The 26,052-nt window shown below is 46.4% G+C and overlaps 1 protein-coding gene across 2 annotated transcripts in view; it reads right to left on the bottom strand.

Annotated features, from left to right (window-relative positions):
• Window positions 1-26,052, bottom strand: part of ARHGEF10 (Rho guanine nucleotide exchange factor 10) — a 217,006-nt gene that overhangs the window by 164,473 nt on the left and 26,481 nt on the right. For both annotated transcript variants that reach the window (XM_075063709.1, XM_075063710.1), the window contains exon 2: window positions 1,577-1,660. In XM_075063709.1, the coding sequence (XP_074919810.1) occupies window positions 1,577-1,613 (37 nt within the window). In that variant the 5' untranslated portion in view covers window positions 1,614-1,660. The remainder of the gene's footprint in view (window positions 1-1,576; window positions 1,661-26,052) is intronic.

Genomic DNA, 26,052 nt, shown 5'->3' with positions numbered 1-26,052 from the left:
GAGCCTTGTGCCCCTGATCCTGTGGCTTCTGTTAGGGACTGGAGTTGGGGCCATGAGTTCTTGCCCTGTGGCTTGTGATGCGGGCTGCAGCAGGGGCTGTACACACTTCTTGCAGCTTCCTACGGCTGTGCGCCCCCTCTCATGGCTCTGGTCAGGGTGTGCACCTGTGGCTCTCTTCTCCTCACCTCCTACTCGCCCAATGTGTCCTGATATTTCACTCTTGCAATCTGGTCACCCTAGGGATCCCTCGATCCAATCATGATCTCTACCACAGATGTACATAGGAGTCCTGAGATGACTCAGGAGTTCGATCCTGGAACTGCAAATCAGCCTGCAGGTGGTACAGATGTTGAGTGGCACTGGGAGAAAGTTATTTCTTTTTCCTTCCTCCTCCGTGTTTTCAGCTTTGAGGGCGAACATTCCATGTAGCAAAAGTCACTGTCTTTTTATAGCTTTGATCACAGGCCGAGTGATCCCACTGGACATGGTAATCCAGACAGAAACGTATGAGACAGCCTAAGCTTAGGGCACCTTTTCTGGCCCTCTCCCCATGCAGGATGAGCAGAGGGGATCCTAAAGAGGACTCCTCAGTCACAATAGTAACTGCCGAACTGCACCGCTGTCTCAGTCCAGATGACAGATGACCCTCTAACTACTGCCACCTACATGCGGATTCATGGCTAGGGACTACCAGATCCACTAATCCTGTCCCTATCACCCTGTCACCACAGGGTTTGGAAGGTTGGAAAGATTTTATTTCCCATAGTAGAAGCTTGTGCGGGATTTCTTGTAATGTGAGGAAGCTGGTGCACTTACAGCAACCACACAGTCATGACAAGTTGGAGGACTGGGGCCCAGTGGCAGGGAAAGACCAAGATGACCGTGGATATCCACTTGCTACTGCCCTCATCCACTTTCACAGCTGTTGACAGCCGAGGACCCTCTTCTGCCTGATCCACCATTGAGGACTTGGGGCATTGGACCGTGCTTTGTCTGGGACCTCCTGAGGTCTCTTCCAAGCCTAATCTTCTATGATAAATCTGTTTGCCTTGGGAGACCCTACCAGGAACATGAAGCTCCCAAAAACTTAGCTCCAAAGATCATTGGAACATGCAAGCCCCTTCACCACAACAAGGTGATGGTCCCCAAAGAGGACATTTCTGAGTATATAATAATTGTGTATCAGTCTAATCAACTTTTAACACCTCATACTGGAGACAGTAACTGGCAGAGCTCAGAAATCAGATCAATGGATGAGGAAATTCATAGCAATGGGGAGACTGTTAAAAATGACACTTCATGCTTGATCCAGTGCTCTCAGAAATCATTGGAAAGAATCTCTGACAATGCACCAACAATTAGATCTTAAATATATATATATAACCCCTGAAAAACGGCTGAGGAATGATGGTTAAAGAACAAACACAAAAGGTGTTCATGAGGATAATGCCAAAACGTACAACAAAAACACCTTGAAAAAAGATCAGATTGACTAAAGATTTTTGGGAGTGGTTAGTGGGGAGGGGATACATTGGTTACACTATGAGTAACTAAAAAGCTGGACTATTACAGTTACCTTCCGATGGCGGGGGAGGGAAATCCTCTGCCTCCATACTGCTGTGCCCACTAATTTTCTGTTCCTTTAACAGAACGAATACCCCTACAAGAAAGAACATTTTTAAAAGGTAAGCATTGTTTCCAGATTTAGCAAGTCTGCTTTTTTATCTATCAGTCTCATATTTTAACCATCTAATACCATCGTTAACGTCTTGGGACAAGAGAGGGAGCAGGGACCCTATTTTCAAAAGACTCTGGAGCCTGATTTTCTTGTGCTCAGCATTCAAAATTGGGGTCAGATTTTCTTAAGAGCTCAGCTCTCGTTTGGGCACCTAAATGAGAGCCAGATTTTCTACTAGCTCCCACTGTAACACATGTTCATTTGATAAACTGAGCATATTTCAGTGCCTACCTGCTTTGAAAATCTGCCCCTAAATTATGGGTGCTGAGCCCTTTTGTAAAAATCCTTTCTTCCATCACACACAGGGTCAGGAGTTCTAAAATACTGGTAGGTCATGACAATTTGTTTTCCATTTGACAGTTAACATCCAGAAATCACCAGTCCTGAGATGATGGAGTTAACTTGCTTGTTAGCAAACACCACATGGATGTATCTTTTCCCTTGCAACAAATAACTAACTTATGTTGACCTTGCAGTAATAATTTGCAGTGCCAGATAAGGCTGCCTTTGTTCACCTTGAGAAGTAACTACCATTGTATTTTACTACTTTGACAGTCTTTCCCTAGTTTTTGTTCAAGTTGTTGACTTTTAGAAAGGAGCAGAAAAAAAAAATGGTTCGGTTCATAAAGTTCTAACAAAAAAAAAAAAAAAAACCAAAAAAACAAACCACCTTTTAAATTCAACTTTTCTGGAAAGTGTTGATTAAGCCCCACCCCTACCTACCTTTAGGAAAGGAGTGGAACAAGAAGGGTGTCTGGGCAGCCCACTTCCAGCCTGAGCTTCTAAAGGCAACTTGATCACCCTCCCCTCCCCTTCTCTCTTGTGCAATACAACCGCTGTGCATTCCAGTGGGCCTAATGTTCTCAATGACTTAAGTGTAATAAGATTCTCTGGATCATCCCCATATTTTGACCCAGAGTGCACCATGGAAGAGAAAAATCCCAGAATATGAGAAAGCCTTTTCTCTCTTCCCACAATATTATCAATTATTATTATTTGTATTATAACAACACTTAGAGGGCCCAACTAGGCTACATTGTCCTAGACACTATGGTAAGAGACAGCTCTGCTCTAGAGAGCTTCCAGTCTAAACAGACAAGACAGTCAAAGGGGAAGAAGGGAAACAAAGGCAAAGGCAGAGAGGGATGATATGACTTTCCCAAGCACGTCAGTGTCAGAGTCAGGATGGGAACCCCAGTTTCCTGAGTCCCAGTCCCAAGTGGCCCATTTCTAGTTCATTCAAGAAAGCAGAGAGAGTGGAAGGATTTCACAGGGTTTGGGGCCATAACATCCCACAATGCAAGGAGTTGGAAAGTCTTCAGAGTCTATAAAAGTATGGAAAGTCAAAGGGCTTTTCTCATAGACTCATAGGTCAGAAGGGACCAATATGATCATCTAGTCTGACCTCCTGCACAAGGCAGGCCACAAAACCCTACCCATACACATTTATAACAACCCCGAACCCATGACTGAGTTATTGAAACCTCAAAATTGAGATTTGAAGACCTCAAGCTGCAGAGATCCACCAGCAAGCGACCCATGCCCCACGCTGCAGAGGAAGGCGAAAAACCTCCAGGGCCTCTGCCAATACCGCCCTGGAGAAAATTCCTTCCCGACCCCAAATATGGCGATCAGCTAACCTGAGCATGGGCAAGGACTCACCAGCCAGCACCAAGAAAGAATTCTCTGCAGTAACTCAGTTCCCATCCCATCCAACATCCCCTCACAGACCATGGAGCAGACTTATCTGCCGATAATCCAAAATCAATTGCCCATATTAAACTATCCCATCATAACATCCCCTCCATATACTTAATAGCTTAGTCTTAAAGCCCGATAAGTCTTTGCCCCACTACTTCCCTCGGAAGGCTGTTCCAGAACTTCACTCCCCTAATGTTAGAACCTTCGTCTAATTTGAAGTTCTAAACTTCCTAATATCCAGTTTTGTACCATTCGTCCTCGTGCCTACATAGTACTAACTTAAATAATTCCTCTCCTCCCTAACGTAAATCCCCCTGATATATTTATATAGAGCAAGCATATCCCCCGGAGCCTTCTTTGGCCAGGCTAAACAACCAAGCTCTTTGAGTCTCCCTTTCATAAGGACAGATTTTCCATTCCTCGGATCATCCTAGAAGCCCGTCTCTGAACCTGTTCCAGTTTGAATCATCCTTCTTAAACATGGACACCAAGAACTGCAACACAATATTCCAGTGGGGTCTCACCAGCGCGTATATAACGGCACTAAACCTCCTATCTTGCTGGAAATACCTCGCCTGATGCATCCAACACCGCATTGCTTTTAACAGCCATACACATTGGCGGCCTCATCATCCTCTATCAACCAATACCCAGGTCCTTCTCCTCCTCCGTCGCTCCAACTGATCGTCCCACGTATATCTAAAATTCTTATTATATCCTAAGTGCATGACCTTGCACTTTTTTCGCTATATTTCATCCTATTACATTACTCCAGTTACAAAGGTGGTCCAGATCTTCCTGAATAGTATCCGGTCCTTCTCGTGTTAGCATACCCCCCAGCTTCGTTCATCCCGCAAACTTATTAACACAATTCCCGCTCTTGTGCCAAGGTCAGTAAAAAAAGGTTAAATAAGATCGGTCCCAAAACCGATCCTTGAGGACTCCAGCTAGTAACCTCCTTCCAGCCTGAACAGTTCACCTCGGTACGCCCGTGAGTCTCCCCTTTACCAGTTCCTTATCACCTTACAACTTTCATATTCATCCCCACATGGTGAGGTAGCGCAGTGTAAGGGTGAGATTTCTAAAGTGCACTAACATGTTGCACATTACTGGTAATCACAGAACCCTCGCTGGTGTGCACAAAATGTTCCTGAATGTACTTGCCATATTTATAGATTTAGGAGAGAGGCTCTGGCAGTCCCAAAGTATTCAGATAAGCTATTCATTTCATATGAAAGAAAGACTCTTCTCAGTTGCTTGTGTGTTATCCAGCATACGTCTAAATCAAGCCATAGATATTACGAAAGTCATTTGGTGCTTAAGCTGAAAAGTTTGACATCCATACACAACAACATCTACTCCATTAAGAAGGAAGTTGTTTCCTTAAAATATAAGGAGAACATCATTTCCCCCTCACCTGGCTCTCCTCAAAACCTCTCTCGCTCCCATACATTTCCAATGGACAGAAAGGCATGCCCTACTTCTAAAAACTTCAAATGGCGTTGCGGAATGCCTTTTCCCCACCAAAATACCATGGAAATAAAGAACAGTTATGTTACTTGATAGGGTATTTTTCCCATTCTTTTAGCTTGAGTATAACTGGAAACTCACATTCCAAAGATAACAGTAATAACTCATAACGTCCGAAGGTAAACCCTGTATTCTCTTAGATTTTTTTTTTTTTGTCAAATATCTACAAATGCTAAACTAGAAGGCCCTCCAACAGATACTGTATGTCTTTTCCATATATAGTATACATACAACTCATTCAGTGCTACAATCGCTTTTTAAACGATTGTGTCTTCACAGCCAAAAAAAAGTCAAAATGTAAAGAACTAAGCTGAGGAAGTTTATACCACTGCCATTTTGATGATGATAAATAATAAATAATAATAGGAAGATATACCAATCTCCTAGAACTGGAAGGGACCTTGAAAAGTCATTGAGTCCAGCCCCCTGCCTTCACTACAGGGCCAATTTTGCCAGATCCTTAAGTGGCCCCTCAAGGATTGAACTCACAACCTTGGGTTTAGCAGGCCAATGTTCAAACTAATGAGCTATCCCTCCCCAATGATATTCCTCATGGAATGTATAGTGGTCTCATATTTATCTAAGAGACAAAGTGGGTGAGGTAATATCTCTCACACCTCTCTCTCCAATAGCTTGGGACCAACATGGCTAAAAACAACATTCTACTTAACTAAGATACTAAATAGTCCCTTTGCCTGATATTGAGTACCTTGCGATCTTTAATCCCTCACAACACCCCTGTGAGGTAGGAAGTGCACCATTGTACAGAGATACAAAGAGACACAGTGACTTTGCCCAAAGTCACACAGGAAAGTCTGTGGCAGAGCAGGGACTTGATTCAGGTCTCCCAAATCCTAGCCAGACACTATCCACTGGAACCTGCAGTTATCCATAGAAAATGCAGCTGCTCATGGTAGAATATCTTATGACATATTTGACTTTTCTTTCCAGACATCAGAAATTTTGTTTTATATTTTTGTGCAATTTGGATTTTGGATGCAAAGACTGATGTTCCATCCATAGTCATGAGAGAGAGAGAGAGAGAGAGATTGTATTTTGGGTTCAAATGACTCTCTCGCAAAGCAAAGCAAACAATTCCCTTCCCACTTACCTAAGGCCAAACCATCTATAGTTGTAGAACACTCTTTAAAGGACCCACAGGTGGCAAAACCATAAGCCATACTGTTAAGGTGACCAGAAAGCAAGTGTGAAAAATTGGGACAGAAAGTGGGAGGGTAATAGGAGCCTATATCAGAAAAAGCCCCAAATATTATTATGACTGTCCCCATAAAATCAGGACATCTGGTCACCCTATATACTGTACATAACTAAAATAAAAGGGCTAAGGACAGCAATCTTTCTTTGCTCTGTTGTCTGGACATCCCAGGACAAATGAGTTCTCTGTCAATGCAAGCAGAGCCATTTGACAGGAAGGTGAAGCCAGAAAGCTATCAAGATGGTTTAAAGCAGCAGGTCTCAAACTGTGCGTCAGGACCCCAAAGTGGGTCACGAACCCATTTTAATGAGGTCATGAGGGCTGGCATTAGACTTGCTCAGGCCCAGGGCCAAAAGTGAAACCCAAGCCCCCCACCCTGGGCAGCAAGGCTCAGGCTTCAGCTTCAGCCTGGGTGGCAGGGCTGAAGCCCTTAGGATTCAGCTTTGGCTCTCACACCTCCCAGCCCCTGGGGCAGGAGAGCTCAGGCTTCAGTCCTCCATCCTAGGGCCGTGTAGTAATTTTTATTGTCAGAAGGGGGTCATGGTGCAAGTTTGAGAACCGCTGGTTTAAAGCAATAGGATGCTGGGATGATCTCCAAGGATAGCCTCCAATCACAAGGCAACAAGGTGGGGATTCCAACCCCATTTCAATCGAAAGCTCTAGGCTTTGACTATCAAAGACACCCAGTGTGGCCTAAATTTCAGAGGTGCTGAGCACTTGGCCCTCAGGCCTTATGGTTTTATGAAGACTACCAGGAAATCAGACCTTTTCACAAAGAGATTAGTTATTGACAAGACTAAAACCCTGATAGCAGTAAGTGCTACTTGGCAGGGTAACAAAAATCCAGCCATTTCAAGTCTTGCCCAAAAGGTACTAAAAGAAAGTCATCATTGCTTTCTGTGGACCAATTCCCTCTCGTGACTATGTCAGGATTATCACTGGTGAATCCCCACGCTACCCAGCAGTACAGCTTAATGAATGTTTATCTTACCGTTTGAGAAAGCTCTCTAATTTCAGCATAACTTTGGCAGTGAAAGGTATACATGTACCACAATTTTTCAGCTACGAGGATGCAAACAGTGCCCTGTGTGAGTTTCCAGCACAGGAAAATCCCTCATTGATTCTAGGCAAATAAAGCATGTGAACACTTCATAAAAAAAATCTCACCCAAAAAACCTTACTTGTACAACAGAAGGCCACAGAAACAGGAGCTGAACAAGTGTCTCCAAAACTGTGAGGGGCAACCAGACACTCAGCTACAGGACTGTCCCCTGCAAAGGCCATTACACATTAAACTGCCACGTTTTCCATCTCCACCAAAACAGCCATTTCTACAAACTTGATAACAGCACAGACCATATTTTACACAGCAGCCCTTTAAAACAGAGAGTGAATCACAGCTGCAGTCATACCAAGATTCTTTATTGCTAAGGGTGCAATAGGTATGAGCTAGTAAGTATACCCTATCTAATTCATGAAAGAAAAGAGGCAGATTATTTTCCAAGCAAGCCTGCCCCTTAGAGAGTGCTGTGCATGTGAGCTGTAGAATGATTGATGTGAGACAGCCTGTAAGGCTATAAGAAAGGTTGTAGGGAGCAGGAGTGGAAAGGGAAGAATCTGCCCACACCAAGAATGTGAATGTCAAAAACACCATTGTGTCTACTCTAGCTATTGAACATGGCCTGGTTAATGACTAATTGTGAGGGTTGTTCACCCAACTACAGAACTCCCCCTGAGATATAAATCTTGCTGTACAGAGTTTGGGATTTGTTTGGTTTTGTTTCATTGTATTTTTTAATATCTCTAAAGTTGAAATTTCCGCAGAGAGAAAATAAAAATTCCAAGCACAGTTTGTTCTCTATGTAAGGCCATAATTAGGAACCATGGATCCTGTGTATTAAAAACAAGATTCATGATACAAACATAGTGTCTATGAAGGGTGACTTAAGTAGGTACTCGGACTGGGGCAGCTTTTTTCAAACAGTGGGAGCCCTATACCAAGAGTATATGAAGAACGAATCAAAGTTTTCATTAATTGTTTTATTGATATTTGGATTTAATAACAAATATCTAATATATTAAAGAAAATACCAAGGGCTACAAAATAAAACCATATTAATAAATTCAAGAATACAACAAAATCCTTATAAGAGAAGTTCTCCAAATCACCATAGGTGGAATGAATTAAAATGAGGAAAAGATTTCCTTAGCAATACATGCACACAATAAAGTATGAGACCTAATGTTTCAGTATCCAAGGTCCTATCCTGATCCCATCAAAATCAAAGGGAGCATTGCTATTCACTTGAATGCCAGGGAGTAAACATTTTTCAGAGATACTTTATACATAATTCAACCACCAGAAAACCCCTTGGAATCTTATTCTGCCACCTTTATACTAGCACTGAGTAGTACCCTGCTTTAGGATAGATTATGGTATTGCAACAAGCCCTGAGCAACAGGCAATGCAGATTTTTTCTGTCCAAGGAGTGGACTGAGAACCAGACTGAGGCTCAGATTCAGTTTGTTTCTTGCCCCACCCCTGTCTCCCCACTCCAGGGGAGGATATTACCTGCAGCTGCCCTATGCCTGTTGCAGATTATGTTCCCCAGTACTTCAGCTCATGTGATGGTCCATATGTTGGGGGGGGAAAGGAGAGGATCTAAGCCTCCGCTCACTCCTTGCTCACCTGTATGGGAGAGACTGGAGCAATCCCGTGGTCACTGCTATCCCTCACACACTGCTACCCGTGAGCGGGGTAGGAAGTGCTGTGGATCATAGGGTATTTATATCTCTTTACCACCTTATGTTGGCAGAAAAGATGGGGTATAAAGTCTAGCCTTTTGTGAATGGCCTCATTGATTTCAGTGGGACTATTTATAAGAAATAAATAAGCTCTTATATGGCACCTAGGGATGAAAAGTGCTAAGAGAGGTCACTATCATTATCCCTAATTTATAGATAGAAAAGCAGAAGCACAGAGTGAAGAAGTGACTTGCTCAAGGTCAAACAACAGGCTGGAGGCAAAGCCTGGACTAAAACTCTGAGGACCGGTGTGGTGCTCTATCCACTAGGTCAGAGATCAGCAACCTATGGCACATAAGCCAATTTTTAATGGTACGCTGTTACCTGCTAGAGTCCCGGCAGGCAGCAGCGTGTCATTAAAAAATCCTGCCTGGCCCGCTCTTCTCTGCCCTCTACTCCCCCCGCCCTTGTAGAGGCAGGGGGCAGAAGCTTGGTCCTGCCGGCTCCCCTGCCTCTTCCCATAGCATGCTGGGTTCCTGCCCCTCCTTCACCTCTCCGTCCCTCTCTCCCTGCCGGCCGATCAGCTGATGGCTGCTGCCAGGGAAGGGGTTGGGAAGGAGCAGAGTCAGCATGCGATAGAGTGACGCTTCCGTTTCATGCTGGGTCCGGTTCTTACAAATTCTTCTTATGTCTGCCCTCGTGGCCCTGCCTGGCCTTTTCGCTCTATAATTCTCCTCTTATATCTCAGTTTCCAGGGTGGTCAGCTTCTGCTGTTCGGTTTCCTCGGTGTTAGATACCGTGTGTCTCGGGATTACTTCCTCATTGTGCCAAATGGTAGGTCTAAACAGGTTAATACGCTCGGTCTCAAACGAATCTTCGACGGCTCGTAGTAACTTCCACCTGACGTTCCCTGTGACCCTGCGTTCCTTTACCATCTTATCACTTTAACTTTTCATATTATCCATGGTGAGGTGGTGTACAGGGGTGAGATTTAAAGTGCACTAAATTTGCAAATATTGGTTTAGATGGAAAAAGATAATTAAAATGTTGCCACCACAACCGTGTTCTCAGCTGAGGTGACAAGAGCATGATTCTCGTGGAGGTAGATTACAGGGCGCTCGGCTGCAGAGTCAGTTCGCTCGAGTGCAGTTGTATGGGGCATGGGTCGGGAGTTTAGGGCACTGGGGCTGCTTTAATGTCTCATACTCAAGATGTAACAATGGAATGTGCATTTCCTGCTTCATACACAAAGGCTGAATTTTGGCTCCGAAATAATTTTTTAGAGGCAACCTTCTTCACTTTGTTCATATTGTGCTAAAAAGCATTTAATAGGAGGAATCAGCTGCTAACTGACAACTGAGGAAGGCTGTGAGTTGGAAAGGAAAAAAGAAACACATATGGCTGTTGCTAGAGGATTATCTGCTCATGCACAGTCTACATTTTACATTATCGTTCTTAGGCGGATATTTAAGATGTGGGGGAAAACACTTTATATTGGGTGGATTAGATATTTCTGTTTGCTGTGGCTGATTGTTAAAAGTGATGGAAAATATGGGCTAGCATGAAAAGGTTATTGGATTTGACCTGAATATCCAGCCACATACTGTAAGGGATATGTTGACAGCGCCAGATATAAACCCTCCAGTTTTAGGGATGATTGATCAATGACATTCCCAATTTGTTGAAGGACCCACCACTATTTATCCTCCAATTGCAGAATCAGACGGTGATACTTAGCAATGATTCTCTCATTGCAACTTAAGATTCAAAATCTGGCCATATCCCAAAGCGAGAAAGACCTGACGGGGTAACACTGCTTAAGCCTGGTTGCCGCTCAATTCTTATCCTTACCCCCCCCCACCCCCACCCACTGCTACGGGACTATCGCAGGCACGGGTCACTCTTGGGTAATAGATACATGTTCCTTTTTGCTAGTGTACTTTAGTGTTCTAGTTCTAAAGGGTCTGGTGGTTATTGGCAATTTTTCTGGCATTAGCTAGATTTAAGTCCTGTCTGACTATCTATTGGGCTGGTTATTAAATTAAAATGCATATTCTATACCCGTCATTATTTCTGCCATTTTCGCCTAATCTTTATACATTTGCTGGGTTTGTATTTGTCTGTCTCTTATGACAGACATCGCGTAGTTGTTCAACTCATGCTTGATTTACTACAAAAAATTCAGTTCATTATTAGTACTCTGTAGTGTCAGTAAAATGGGCAGTGTTATTAAAAATAATGATTTAAAATAATATCTCAAGCTAAATGCTGATGTCAGAAAAGGTAGAAGAAACAGCCCCGATTAGATTGCTTTGAAGAATCAGGCCCTTGTTATCTCAGTAGGCGGGAGATTTATCTTCCTTAGCTGCTTTGCCTTTGCACATCAGATTTATTATTTTTAAGTTTGTAACAACGAGGCCTCCAGAAAGTGCACAGTGTCATTAAGCTCAAATTTTGTATAACATTTCTTCTGTTATGGTTTTCTTTTGCAGAAACTATTTAACAAGGCTTCTGTGTGTGTCTGATATTATTCATGGCAGGTGGAGCTAGCAGAAATGGCCTGTAAATACGTTACGAGGTGGAGTTCACAGTCATCAGGCATGTTATTCTTCCGAGGAACCCTTTATTACTGATTTAGTGAACTCTGCAGGCAACAGAAGAGAAAAAAATCAAGATTCTTGGCTGCCTTTCTCTCTCATCCTGTCTGGTACGCTTGGAGCTACAAAAGTTCTCTCTACAAGGAAATTTCAGAGCTTAAATAGGCTTTAGTGGGCAATATGTAGCCTCATGCACTATGTGTCGATGCGGGCAACGTGCGGAGGGGAAATGGTCAGGCCTGGTTTTTCATGAGTTACCTTTGAATTTCGGAATCTTATATTGTTTGAGACTGGATCGTTAATGGCTCTGCCAAGATGTCTCTGGGAAATAATTTAAGCCACCCTTAGACGCTTACAGGCAAACGCCTTGAGTTAAGATCTTATGTCTTTTGATATCCTTGATCTTCATACATGTTTATATGTACTTTCATCTATTGCAATTTTTTTTATATATTTAAGGATCATTTGCCAGGGTATTTGTGCAAATGTAGGGTTGGTTTCTCATTTCTGTACATTTCAACTCATTTCACTTGATGTCAATCCATGGCTATACACATACCTTCACAGAGTATCTTCTGTCAGGATTAAATGAGGAAATTGTTTGCGCTTTTTGGCATGTCCAGGAACCTTGTCTATTCTATTCCAGAACACCCTCCGGTGTAGCCACTGTTGGCTTTGTAGATGAATCAAAACTACAACACCTTAACCATTCAATTAGCTCACTGCGCGCATTACCTTATCTCCCCAATTTCTTCTTTTCTTTTAACAGAACGTCCTTTAACGTATTCACTATGGCCCAATCAGGCACAGCCGTTTAGCACTTGGATGTTATCCGGTTTCAACTATGACCATGTTAGATAATTGTGTGCTACACTGTTTATGTAATCACCACACATCTCAATATAAAATGGCATGTAAGATGTCTAGGAAAGGTTTGATTTTCCGTGAATATGCCTTATTGCTATTTGCATGCCCCACTGTATCTTTTTGTATCTGAAATTAGTGACGTATTTGGCTCTATATTCTATCTAGTCATCAATGTGGTTTTGACGTGGGTCTGGGAAGCACATTGTGGTAGGATACTCTCTTCAAGTTAAGTGGGTCATCAAGGAACACTTAACTCACAATGGCCATTGAAACTTGATCTACCCTTAATAGAGCTTTCCTCTCTGCTATGAGCTCATAGTCATAATAGTGCAGTCTGGAGGCATGACTTGCTATTGTGCACTCCAAACTCATCTTGTACGCTGTAATTTCTGCAATTAGCTGTGCTGGAGGGCTTTGGTTGAAACAATGGGTTTCTCTCACTTGGCAGAAGCTATAAAGGTGCTGGAACACCTCCATGGGTTTGCTCTTCGTGCCTTTCCAGCCTCTGACTATGAACCTTAGGGACTATATGGTGATGTTCTTCTAACCAGAAACTGAGGACCTTCCGACTGATTTGGAAGCAACTAGAGACTTGACTTACCCCAAGCAGTTTATTTCTATCACATTGTTTGCTTGCCAGGCAATCACGCTGAGGGCCAAGGATTTTTGCAATTATTGTTATGACTTGTAGGATTTCTTGCTCAAACTATAATGGGTATACTGCGCACGCTGTTCTTTTCTTTTTAATGAATAAACTTTATTGATTCATTTTTTTCCTTAGATATCTAACTGGATTTGCAACAGTGTGATTTTTGGGTAAGTGTACATCTGAGTTTTGTATATTTGACCTGGGGCGTATGTGTACTGGTCTTTGGATCAGAAGAACTTTTATTCTCTGAATGAGATTAGTTTTAAAAGGACTATTCATCTCTATCCTAGGCTTTCTTATGTGGTGACTGCATAGGACTGGCATGCTAAGTAACTGTGGCTGAGATTTCTGACTGTCTTGTTAGCCCAGTGTGTGTTGGGAACACCAGGAAGTGGTTGGTATCATCTTCATCGGCGAATATGACCTCCAGTTTTTGGTGGTTATTGCTCTATCTTTCTCTAGCAGTTATGTCTTGAAATTTGGTATTTCTCAGTTGTTGTGCTCTGGGGGAGGCCCTGTTATATTAACACATCCTTAAACTGACTCTTATTGCGCAAACGTACTATAGGTGTGTGTAGACACCCGGGCTTTACACTCCATTAACTTCAATGTTTCCTAGATTGCTTGGCCTGGATATGAGGGGACCAGTTCTCTTTTGACCTTATACCCGATTAGTCTAATCCTAGAATAGATTTCGATTGTTTCATGAACACTAGGATGGTGTGGATTTTATCTTGTATGGTTTGTTATTTTTTTAAACTTCTGGATCGTTCTGCTCTCAGCTCCCTGCATCCTCAGTTAGCATGTGATGAAAATTTACATGTTAGGCTTGGGACAGTCACAGCTTGCTTGTCTGTTTTTTCGCTGAGGGCGGAGTAGGGCAGAAATCAACGCAACTTGCAGTGTAAAAAGCTTGTAATACCTCTAAGTGATTTATTTATGTACTCTTCGAATTTTATTATACACTTCTGTCATGGATCAAAACTCCTGTCTTTCATAGAATGGATTCTCTTCCCATAAACTTGGCTGCTTTCTATAATTCTTCCTAGTATTCTCTTGTATGTCATGGGTTTTATTTACTTTTCAGGGTCACTATATGTTTATAGAGCCTGATGGGCACCTTCAAATGGCTTTGTCTGATGGTCCTCTTCCCAGTGCCCGGGGCTCCTGATCGCTCCTTCCAGTGTCCAAAACCATTCCTTCACTGAATAAGGCAGTCATGGATCAGAGTGACTAACACCAGTTTCTAATCGTCTGAGCTGCACAGGCTCATATGCCTCGAAGGGCTTCTGGTCGGGGGAGGGCTTGCATTTTCTAGGGTGTTGTTAGGCATTTCCACCTTAGCAGAGAGATTGGGTAGCTATGACAAATTCATGACATAATCGTATCTTTTCTTTTTTTTAAGGAAACGTCTAATGTGATTGTGGAGGGGATTTTGGCTACCTCTCCACACATCAACATAAAATATAAACACAATACCTGATGTCCTAGCAGAACTTGCCATTGGTCTCCTTCACGCTCCGTGCTAGTCCTTACTGTGACAAGTGCTAATCTAATAGAATGTCTCACCATGGTTTTTTACATGTCTCTCGGTTAGTATTGAGCCAGGACTGGATGTTCATTTAGTCTCAGTGATTCCTTCTTCCTGGCATTCCTACAGCATGATGTGTGACTCTACGTACTTATTCATCCTTTTGGTGCTACATGCATTGAAGGAGGAGGGATTTTTCCACATTCTAACTAGAGAACAGATTCGGTGGTGAGCTATGAGTATTGTTAGACGGGTCCCTTGTCTATCTGATTAAGAGTAACCCGAGAAGGTATTGTGGTACTTGATTTGTGGTCTCTATTCCATCAGTCATGGTACTGAGAAGTCCAGAACTATTTGCATCGACTTAGGAGCTGGTCATTAGCTCTTTTTTTTGGTTGGCTAATGTCGTGTTAGGGGGGAGGAACGAGGGATCGGGAAAGATGCTAATTTGTTTGTGTAAAGTCATTTCTTTTATGCACTATATTTGTTATCTGCTTGGTTTTTAGGAGGTAGTTCTAAGGAGGAACTTAGAATCCTATCAACAGACACAGGTACAATGCTAGGGATAGACACAAGCTGCATGGATATTCGACGGCCATGCAATAGTTCACTACACGGGAAACTTGCATTAGATCGAACTTGAATGTTTCTTCTGGTTTTGCGGATCACTTGAGAGAGGTACAAGGCATGAGCAACGCAGGATAATGGTTCGAAAGCCTAACCCATGAGGGATGGGTCCGCTCATATATGGCATGCCCAATATTAGAGGAAGAGGAGAGGAACCTTTAACCATGGAGTAAATTACAGCCTTAGGGGCGTTGTTAAGAGCCTGTGGAGGGGAGCTCTTTACTATTCTACTAAATTCGGTCCAGAGACAACACAACTTGTAACACCCCACACCCCCCCCACCCCCAACGCCCCCCCGCCCCCCTCCGACGCCCCGCGGGTGGGTTGAGGGTCATATTCCTTTCCTCTGGGACCGCTGGTCCGCAACCTTCTCTTCTCTCAGCTTTCATCCTATATGGCTTGATATTGCGTATTCTTGTTCCTCTCTCTGTGCCGGTCGGAGTGGACTGTCGCGCTCCGGCCTGTGCTTCCCACGTCCCCGAGCACGGTCTGTGGCCGCGCGGGCTTTGGCTTCACGTTCTTTCAACTAGTTCAGGAGGAAAGACTACTAACTTCTTACCCATTATAAGCTGAATCCCTTTCGTAGTAAGTGCTCCTCAAAGACCCACTTGCACTTAATAATTCAGATTGGCTTGAATTCGTAGGTATGCAGACTTGGAGAGACCTGGCTTACGGGTCTGTCGCTAAAAGCTCTGACAAACATTGAGTCGGCAAAGGTTCCCAAGCTAAAAACAGCCATTTGCAAAAAGGCCAGTTTTTAAACACATGACGCACAATGCATTCTTTTTAGCTTAGAAGTTGTCTCTTTTAGACTTACGTATGTTTTGAAGCGCGCCGCTCCTCTTTCTTTTTTATACAATTTATTTGAGGTTATTTCTTGAGGTGAGTCGGGAAGTTTTTTGTAGGTGGAAAAATTAATATCTGGGTACAACTTCTACTTAGGCACTCGCCTTGTCGAACGTGCACCCCTCGGTCTGGCGAAGGTTTCCAACTCAGTAAACATCACCTGCTTCATGTTAACAATAATGTTATGAGCTGCAACTTACAGGAGGAAAACTTTGGGTTGAGATGAACTGGTGGAATGAATGCTCTGGACTAGGATGTGAGGGCTTGTGCTCGTAGTGATTGAGTCAATGGAAACCATTGGGCCTTCGGAAAACTTGGTCTGTTGGCGACTCGACTCTCTCGACTCACTGGATATGTCCATATACGCCGGAGCCACCCAATTCCTGATCCTTGTGTCAGTGAGGTTGGACCTTGGTAGGTCCAGGTCAATCACGCCTGGGTTTTCATCTCAACTCTCTAAGCTTTCCTTTTATCAATAGTTTTTAAAGTAGGTTTGAAACGGATTGGTGGGGCAAAAAATACACGTCAGACACCTTTTTTCTACCCGATAAGCGAGATTAAACGCAGAGAGAAACAGTAAATGAAAGAGGAGAGATAGATTCACACTTTGGTTGTCCTCTACCACCGGCGTGCCCGTGCTCGCCCGCCTTTCTCTTTAGGCCCTGGCAGATTCAGTCACCGGCCTTATTTAAGAAATCTTTTCCTCATCCCAATCACCTCAGAGAGAGTATCTACTTTTCAGGCACTGCTGCTCCTTTACTATAGTTTGCTGAGCATTACACCGGCCAGGAGTTTTAGAATCACAGGAGTGCACCCCATGGCCTAGACTGCTCTTTTGGCAGGCCTTAATAAACGGGATGTGTTGGCACCTCTAAGAGAGTGTTTGTGTCGTCTGGGGTCGACAGCAACAAGATGCCGTGGCAGCACAGGGAGCAGGTTAGTTTTCTCTCTGCAGTCATGATAAACTCTCATTAATCTAAACTGAAGGGCTGGGCCAACTGTTGAGACTGCTAGATTAAAGTCCAACTATTATTGTGTCCTGCTTCTTGACATGTCAATTGCCGAAAAGGCCCCAACAAATGGCTTCGACCTTTACCTTTCGCCACTTGCAGCATTCTTTGCACAGTGCCCGGGGGCTCTTTCTGCTGTTCGCAAAAGGGCTGCAGGAGACTGCAGTTTTCTATTCCTTGCTTTGTCCTTGTGATCGCCTTGCTCAGTCTCTCCTGACTTGTCCTGCCAGTCAGTATTGGATCTTCGACGCGAGCACTTACCGCCGTGGACAGGTTGGGGGTGCCATTATATTTCTTTATTACACAGGAAAAAGGAGTGTTGGGAACTTAAAATAAAATACGAAAGGGATGGGGTGTATAGGGTTTTTTTATAATAGACATGCTGTGGGGGGTTTTTCTTATTGAACAGTGTAGGGAAATTCTAAACTTTGGGGTATCAGTAAGTGGGGTTCTAGCACAATGGGGGTAATACCAGTACAGTCAATAAGCAATCAACTTCCATATAGGTAACAACTCTAGATACAGTGTGGAATGCAAAAATGTAACGCAACAAAGAAATGCAACAATACATAGCTCATGCTTCCTGGAGGGGTATCAAAGGGTATAAGCACTCCTTGTGTAGTTACCGTGTTAATGGTTATTTCATGGTTAGGTCCGGGGCTCTTTATTGGGTACCTGGCATCAGGTAACCGGACTCATAGTCGGGGATTACATGGTCCGCAGATGACATTATGTCATCTAGTTTAGTTAAAGGCTGAGTGCAGCGACAACCTGTGCAGATGAGGGAGCGCATTAAGTCTCAACCGTGGGGTCAGGCAATCCGTATGATATAATTGCTGACCGTGGTAGAGTTCTGTTGAAGGCGTCCGTGTATTGAGGCCGTACGGGTGACTACGGCTGGGGCTCCACGGGTAGCAAGCAGGCCCCGCCCCAGCGTGGGGGAGAGTGAACTGATTCAGGAGTAACGATTTGAGGTAGGTGAGGGTGCACTGTGTCGACTGAGAGCGAGAGGTTGTGGAGTGAAAGCATTGCGTGGGGGGAGGCTAGTATGCGCATCTCTCGGAGCGTGCACTGTCATTCTTTATTAGGTAACCGGGGAGTCTGGGCTCGTTAGAGGCTCTCTCTAGCACACAGAATGTGGGGTAGACTCATGGACACGTAGGCGGGGCGGAAACTAAACCAGATAAACAGGTTATACAGGGGTGGGACAACAGCAGAGTGGGGTGGGAGCCCTATTCTGTGTCTCCGACGATGTAGGAGATCTTGGGGGAGTCGGCGGCGTCGGGATGGCGTCCATCAGAGGTGGCGTGGGAAACTATGGCTGGTTGCTAGATTGATGATGCAGAACTCGGAGCTACGGGGCAAATTATATAGCAGCACAAACGGGTTTTTCGGGTAAGCGTTTGCTTCTCACCCACGTCGGGTGCATTGGGAAGGACGTCGCACCGGTGCGCGGGCCTTGCGTTGCTCAAGAGGGAGCCCGGGTGTCTACGCACGGTATCACGCATTGACTGTGTATGTAGGTTGCAGACTTCGATAATAGATCGGCAGCACAGGCTGCTTTGGCCGATGAGGTGACATGCGTGACAGGAACAACGGGCCGGCCCGCTTCCTGCCTGTTTATCTTCAGGTTGTCCGCCAGGCTGGGCGGCTATGAGGCCAGGCCTTGAATATTATCTGCGCGCGGAGTAGAGTTCAAGTAGCAAACTTCTTTGGTTACTATCTTTGCATCCATCCATTTCGCAGTTAGGCGCAACATGCCCACGACTAAATACTTCTGTAGTCGAGATTCGACAGCAAGAAGTACTATCATTAGCGCCTATATATGATACCGTCGCAAGGCCAAACTAGGTATGCCACAAGACAGTCGAATCCTTAAACACGATTTTACATCTATCCCATACGACACAGTGCAGTTTGATATACCTACCGAAGCCGCTCGTACTAATACGTTAACGGGAAACTCGGTTCGGCACGATTATAACTCTAACGAAAGATGAGGAGAAACCCCTACTGGAATGCACTCGCCTTATGCTATCGAGGACATGTCGGTTACAGAGGGAGAGGGTATGCTGCTCTCACTTCCTGGAGGCGATCGCGTGGGTGTCTAGCAGCTTGCGGCTAACCAGGCTGCAAGTTCAGTAGCGCCCAGGTGCTAAGCCGCCAACGGCAAGCATGAGTCTTAGCAGCGGACACACGGGCGCTTCCGAGGCGTGTGTTTAGCTCACAAATGGCTGTGCGTATGCGACGTTATGTTTGTATGAGGTTCTTGTGAGTGACATTCAGCCAAGGTTTAGGGGCTTGAAGGTCTTCTTGCTTTCGCCTTTGGCAGCGCGCGAAGGGCAGTCTACGATGTCTCAGACGCTAGGAAGTACATAAACTTACGTGAGTGGGAAAGATTAGGTTGAGCTGGTCGCCTGAGACGTTGCTACGAGCGAGGCGTAATTACCCTTGACTACTAGCGCCACCGGTAATGTGAAGGAGGGCAGAGGCTGATATAGGGACAGGGCAGGACACATATTCGAGAAGGCATACGGTACGAGCTCTGAATAAATCAGGAGATCTACTACAGGCACGCACACTCTGTTGGTGTCCTTCGTTTGTTGGGGGTCTTGGGTTTTAATAAAATATGAGGTACCTGCAAAAATACAAACGAGAGTGTATGAGAGGAGGTCTGCATGATACCCCTGTCGCCTCTGATCGACTCGCCAGAGGCAGTCTATATTTGCATGGATCCCGTTTGGGTGATTTTTATGTTTTGTGAGAAGTCGTTTTTGTTTCTTAGACAAGCAAGCTCATCGCTCGCTCCAGTTTGCGCCGCCCAGTTACTCTGTTGATTCGCTAACCTTCTCTAGATACTACAGCGGAACGCGGATGTAAGTGATTGTGCAGTGGATAAAGGCTGTAGGGTGATCTGGGCAAAGAGGGAGGATCGTTGTCGGTAGTTAGTCTTGCGCAGCCCGCTTACGTGCTCCCTTGGTATCGTCAAAGCTAGCATGGGAGGCTGCTTCCTGACGTCATGGGCTCAATCGGATGGTGAGAGAACACAATTTATATGTTCTTCCGCACCACGCTGTCGGGCGGGCTCTCTGAGCTGTACTCCTGCGCCTATCAACTCGTTTGTAGCCATTCTCGTATTATGAGTTTTATTGACAAGTGGCTGTATCATAACAGCCTGACTTAAATCTCCTTTTTGAAGCATTCCCCTCCCGGGTCCACCATCGACCCTTTCCCTGATTACGGCCCAGGGCGTCAGTCGGCATCATTTTCCTAACTTAGCACACGCGTGCGCCATATCCCTCCTCGCTTATAGAGAGAGCGTCAACTGCGCTCGCTGGTAACCACTTCGCAATTTCAAAGCGCTGGCCACTCTGGCCCCTTGGATGAAGAAGTCAGTGGCCCTCGTAAGGGTCAACTTACAGCCGGGAAGGGGTGCAAGAGATGGACGATACCAAATCAGATAGTACATCGGGATTGGGAGCTCGATAAAGCAAAATCAAAATGGACGACAGGCGAGTTAAGCGGTATATTTCACGACGACTCTTTCTTCCCTTCCCGTGCTTCCCTCACCCCCTTGGGCCATTCTTATTGGTCTCGTCTTGTTTCTTCTCTACTAATGGCGTTCGGTCGAACGCTCTTGCGCTACGCCTGGGTCATGCCGAAATCTCAGACACTGGTCCGGCATTGCGGTTCTGTACACTGCTGGGTGGGCAGGTACCGGGCTGCGGCACTTCCGGAGTGGAGTCACCGCTAGTGTCTCGTATTGCTAGACCTTCGGTTGTTTGATCTAAGGGCAGTGCAATGTCTGCGAGCCTGCACAGCTCGTGCTCCGTTCTTCCGCTTCTGGCGCTCATGGTTGTATGTGTATGACTTGGCCGGAGTGCTCTGTGGCCAGCTTACCGGGCGGGAGGGTCCATGAGTTGCGGGCTTCCGCTCGCTTCTCGACTGGCTTTGCTCATAGGGCGCGTTATTGGCGCTGTGCTTTTATATAGTGGCTAGTGTCTCTCTGCTCCAGGTAGGGTGAGGTTCTAGGACATGCTGTGGTGATAGTCGCGCTGTGGTCTCATCAGCACGTCAGTCGTATTTCTCGAGTAGCGTAGTTGTGCACGCCCAAGCTCGTTATATCGGTGGGTCTCCTCGAGTTTTGCTATTCTGGTTCTTGGTATTAAAGGTCGAAGCTGCCTCTCTTATCGCTCTAGCCCTCCTAGAGCAATGACCTCGTTTTACTTCTCTCCTATGGCTTCTCTCTACTGGGTGTGAGCTGCTACTAGCACGGAGCGCCATGTCTGCGCGGGTCTTCTTGGCGCTTCCTGTATTCGGCATCGCCCCGACCGCCGCAATCGTGGGCGTATGTTCCGGTCCCACGTCAAGTGAGCCGACAGCCTGCCTCCGCCTCTAGGCGGTGTGGTGCTCGCTCATCGTACGAGCCTCACAGTAAAGCTGTGATTGTTGGGGCTCCACATCCGCCCCTTTTGTTCCTGGGTCGGCTTTCCGCTTCAGGAGAGTCCTACCGGCAGGTGTTCGGTTATATTCTGTAAGTATTGGCTTCAGCAGTTACGCACTCGCAGCGCTCCAGGCCTACTGAACTTGGCATAAATAACTTAGGTAACCCATCAGTTTGAGAATGGCGTAGAGTCGTGCGGGTGGTGCGGGTTTGGCGGTGCGGGCCGCGTGGATTTTGTCACTGAGCAATGGGATCTCTCTCAGGGGCCTCATCACACAAATAAGGAAAAATCGGGTAAGCCGGACTGTGCGGGGGGACTGTCTTGATGTCAAAGTTGTAGGGGCACTGAGTCTGGGCCCCACTTATCGCATCCTAACATCAGTGTGGTATACTGAGCATGCGTGAGTGCTTACATTAATCGGTCACAATACGATCTCTACTTGCCTGATTCGCTGCTCGCTGCTGCGGGGTACGTGAACGCGGAGTAAATGTAGACAAGGCCTATAAGAGAGAGAGTGCACGGATCCCTGCCTTATCAAGGATGGGTATGGCTCGGAGTAGGCGGGCAGACACAATACAGTGCAATCAGGGAGGGCCGGTGTGTAGAGAGAGGGGCGGGATGGAGCTGGCCACATCGTGTTGAATATTCTCTACTACTAGATGTGCTATGCTTATGATGGCAGAGCTTAGTCACCAGATACTAGAACTGGCATCGCCCCAGCTGCGACATCAGTAGGTCTGGGAGGAGAGAACCCGCTTCGAGCCGCCGCGTTCTGCGCCCTCCCTACCCAGCCCGTATACTCGACTAAACTGGCGGTCTTATCTGAAAGAGCCTCGGCATGAGATGACCACAATTTATTGTATATAGCAGATCACCAATAACAACGTGTTTACTACTTTTCCTTATCACCTTATTAATAAAATCGTCACTTATTCATTCAAATTTGTATAGGCGTTATAGTTACTAGCCTAGAAGTTGCTCATGCCAAGTTACTGGCCAGGTATCTTGTCATGAGGATGGAGCCAAGTCGTGTCAGATGCACCTGATGCTCCTGGAGGTTGGCAGCCAGAACCAGATCTAAAAGATGGAGAACTTTGAGTCCATTCTTATAGGAATTAACTCTATTTAGTCTATGAGAAAGTGTTTCATTCTGCTGTTGCTGACTCACTGTGGCTCCCCATGTCCAAAGTTCGTTTCTCATCCTTCCAGCTGTTGGGTGGATCCCAGTTTACCATCCAGGGGTTTCCTGTGGTTCCACTTGACACATTTTTGGTCAATGGATACTCCCTTTCTAGGCTGGCACCTCCTAACCATTCATGTACATCAAGCATTCATCATCACCATACATTCCATATTTAACCATATTTTAATTTACTATCTTCACCACATTGGAGTGGTGCTAATTCATTTGAGACTCCGGGCCTTTAATCAAGAGGGGGGGAGGGTTGTCTAGGAGCCTTGCTGTTACAAATGTGAAAGTCACTGTGCGAGGCGGTGTGGCTCCCCTTCTCCACAGGAGGGTTGAGCCCCGTCCATCTTCCCCAGGGGAACTTCCGGGCGGAAGCCCCGCCCCTCAAGGGTCAGGGGCGGGAAGTATAAAGCGGGCGGCCTTCAGTTGGAGCTCAGCTGCGGCCAGAGAGACGTGCCGGCGCCCCGTCGTGGGAGGTTGCCGAGCTCCGGGACAGGTATCAGGCCTTGCCGGAGACCGACCGGCAACCACGACCCTGAGCTGTGGAACTACAAAGTGCCCGCCCCAACTACGGCCTCGGAGAAACCTTCGGACGGACTGGCCCAGCTACCGAGGTGCACCCCATCTCCCTGGCCAGCTTGGGAGGCCCATGAGGGTTGATGACGTGCGGAGGTAGGAGGCGAAGGGGGAATGGAGAGTAACCCGGGGCGGCTCTAAGTCAGGCCACAGGAGGCCCGAGCGATGATAGTGTGTGTCAGTCAGGACCCCACTATAGACTTGGTCAGTGTGTTTGGTCGTGAGCCCCTGATCACTCTGTCAGTGTGTTTCGGACCGGATCCACGACTGCCAAGCGGCGACAGCCGCTAATAGGGCAGTGGAACGCAGAGGATGGGTGGGCCTGCGTTCGCCTAACCGGGTGGCAGAATCCTCCTGCCTCCCTGACAGGCCAGTGTGACTGTTATGCTCTGCCCTGCCCCAAAGGCGGGAGCCTGTTGTACTGTGTTTGGTGCCCCGCCCGAACAGGGCTGGGCCCCTATTGCCTCGGTACTGCTCTGCCCTGCCCCAAAGGGTGCGAGTGTTGTACTGTGGTTTGGGCCCACCCGAACAAGGCTGGCCTATTGACTCAGTTACTGTCCTGCCTGACCCAAAGGACCGGAGCTTTGTACTGTGTTTTGGTGCATCCGCCCGACAGGGGTGCCACTAAATTGACATTACTGCTGCTGCCTGCCCAGGGGACCAGAGTGTAGGACGTTCGTGTGGTGCCGCCTGTATCAAGCGGGAGCTAACTGACTTTGCTGTGTCCATTCGTCCACAGGGCTCATACACACTCCATGTCTATCAATAGAATAAGCATGCTCGCTGCTCCCGGCGGAAGCAGAGAAGAAACGGGGCAAGGTGTTGGGGAAGGATGGGTGGAATAGGGGCATATCCCCTCCAGCCCCCTGCCCTGACCCCCCCCGCCCCACACACACACTCAGCCCTCTGCCCCTCAGCCCCGCAAACACCCAGCTCGTTCCCTGAGCCCCCCTGCGGACCCGAGGGACAGGACCCAGCGAGGACAGGACGAAGCCGGTGTGGCTCCCCTCCTCCACAGGGAGGGTTGAGCCCCAGCTCCCCTCCTCACGGTCACTTAACAGCTTATAGCATTTGTTTACATTGTATCAATTACAGCTTAAGGCTCACAGCAGGGATGGTACCATAGCTGTTTACTTCAAGAACAAAGTCAATCACCTTGTTCGTAAGTTTTACATAGTAATAGAGCATCTTTCACAGGACAGATACAATCAATGGTTTCTACAGACAGGAGCTTACAAGTTTTAACATAAGAACTAAAAGATTTTTGCACTTGGTGAAACTGTTGGATTTTTAAAGTGTGGGGGCCAAGTTATGGGGGGGCACTGTCTTTAATATCCCTACATCCAGACCTCTGCTTGACTCCTTCACCCCTTGACCCCCACAACCTCAGCCTTGACTCTGGCACCCCCACAAATACCCAGCCCCCCACCCTCTGCCCTGACACCTGCACCCCCTCACACACTCAGCCCCTCCACACCCTGACTCTTGCACTCCTCACCCCCACCCTGAGCACCAAACAGGAGCTCCTGCACCCTCCCCCCCACATTCCCACCTGCACCCCTCACACCAAATGGGAGCTGCTCGGGTAAGCGCTCCACACCCAAACCTCCTGCCCCAACCCTGAGCCCCCTCCTTCATTCTAGCTCCTGGCCAGACCATTCACCCCCAGCTCTGTGCTCAGTGCACTCACCCTCAGCTCAGTGCAGAGAGAGGAAGAGAATGGGCCAGAACCAGGGAGAAGCAGGTACCCACTGTATGTGGCAGGGCCAGGACCCCAGACCAGCAGCAGGCTGAGGGGGTTCGGCAGCCTGGATCCCGGCTGACAGATGGAATCCCTGAGCGGCTCAGCCCACTGCCGCTCAGGAGCCGGTCTGGGGTCCCGGCCGCAGGGCCCCGCTCAGCCCACTGCCAGCCTAGATGAACAGAACCCCAGACCTGCAGCGGGCTGAGTGTAAGATCAACATTTTAATTTAAATTTTAAATGAAGCTTTTTAAGCATTTTGAAAACCTTGTTTATTTTACAATAGTTTAGTTATATAATATATACACTTACACAGAGAGACCTGCTAAAACACATTTAAAATGTATTACCAGCAAGCAAAACGTTAAATTGCAGTGACTAAATGAAGACTCGGCCCACCACTTCTGAAAGGTTGCCGATCCCTGCACTAGGTCACGTTGTCTCAGAAATAAGGCACCACTCAGCATCAAACAGCAGCAGGACTTGAAACCGAGATAAATATAATTCATGTTCCAGAAAAAAAAACTAACCAAGTCATCCAGGTTATCATCTCGCCACCCCCCGCCCGCCCATTTCATTCTCAATTTTCCACCAGAGGAGCGAGGATGGTCCAATGGTTAAGGCACTGACCTAGGACTTGACAGAACTGGGTTCCACCTCAAAGGGGTGTCATGAGGATAACTCTGTTAAAGACTGTACAGTACTTTGACACTACGGAGATGGTGACAATAATAGTATTTAAAATAAAACCGATATCTATCTGCCTAACAGAAACAAAAAACCACACACACACACACAGTCATAAAGTATAATTCCCAATTCTGAACCTTAGCGTCCAAAATGTGGGTGCCTGCATGAACCCTCCAAGCTTAATTACCAGCTTAGATCTGATATCGCTGCCACCAGACAGGAATTTCAGTGCTTGCCTCACTTTGGTCTCCCCAAAACCTTCCCTGGGGGACCCCAAGACTCAGATGCCATGAGTCTCACAACAAAGGTACATAGTTCAATATTTATCAGCAGCCTCATTTAAAAAAGAAAAAA

This window comes from Chelonoidis abingdonii, chromosome 3 (assembly GCF_003597395.2).
Source record: "Chelonoidis abingdonii isolate Lonesome George chromosome 3, CheloAbing_2.0, whole genome shotgun sequence".
In the NCBI taxonomy this organism is placed as follows: domain Eukaryota; kingdom Metazoa; phylum Chordata; order Testudines; family Testudinidae; genus Chelonoidis; species Chelonoidis abingdonii.
Note: the sequence above shows the minus strand (reverse complement) of the source record. Positions and strands in the feature narration are given on the sequence as shown.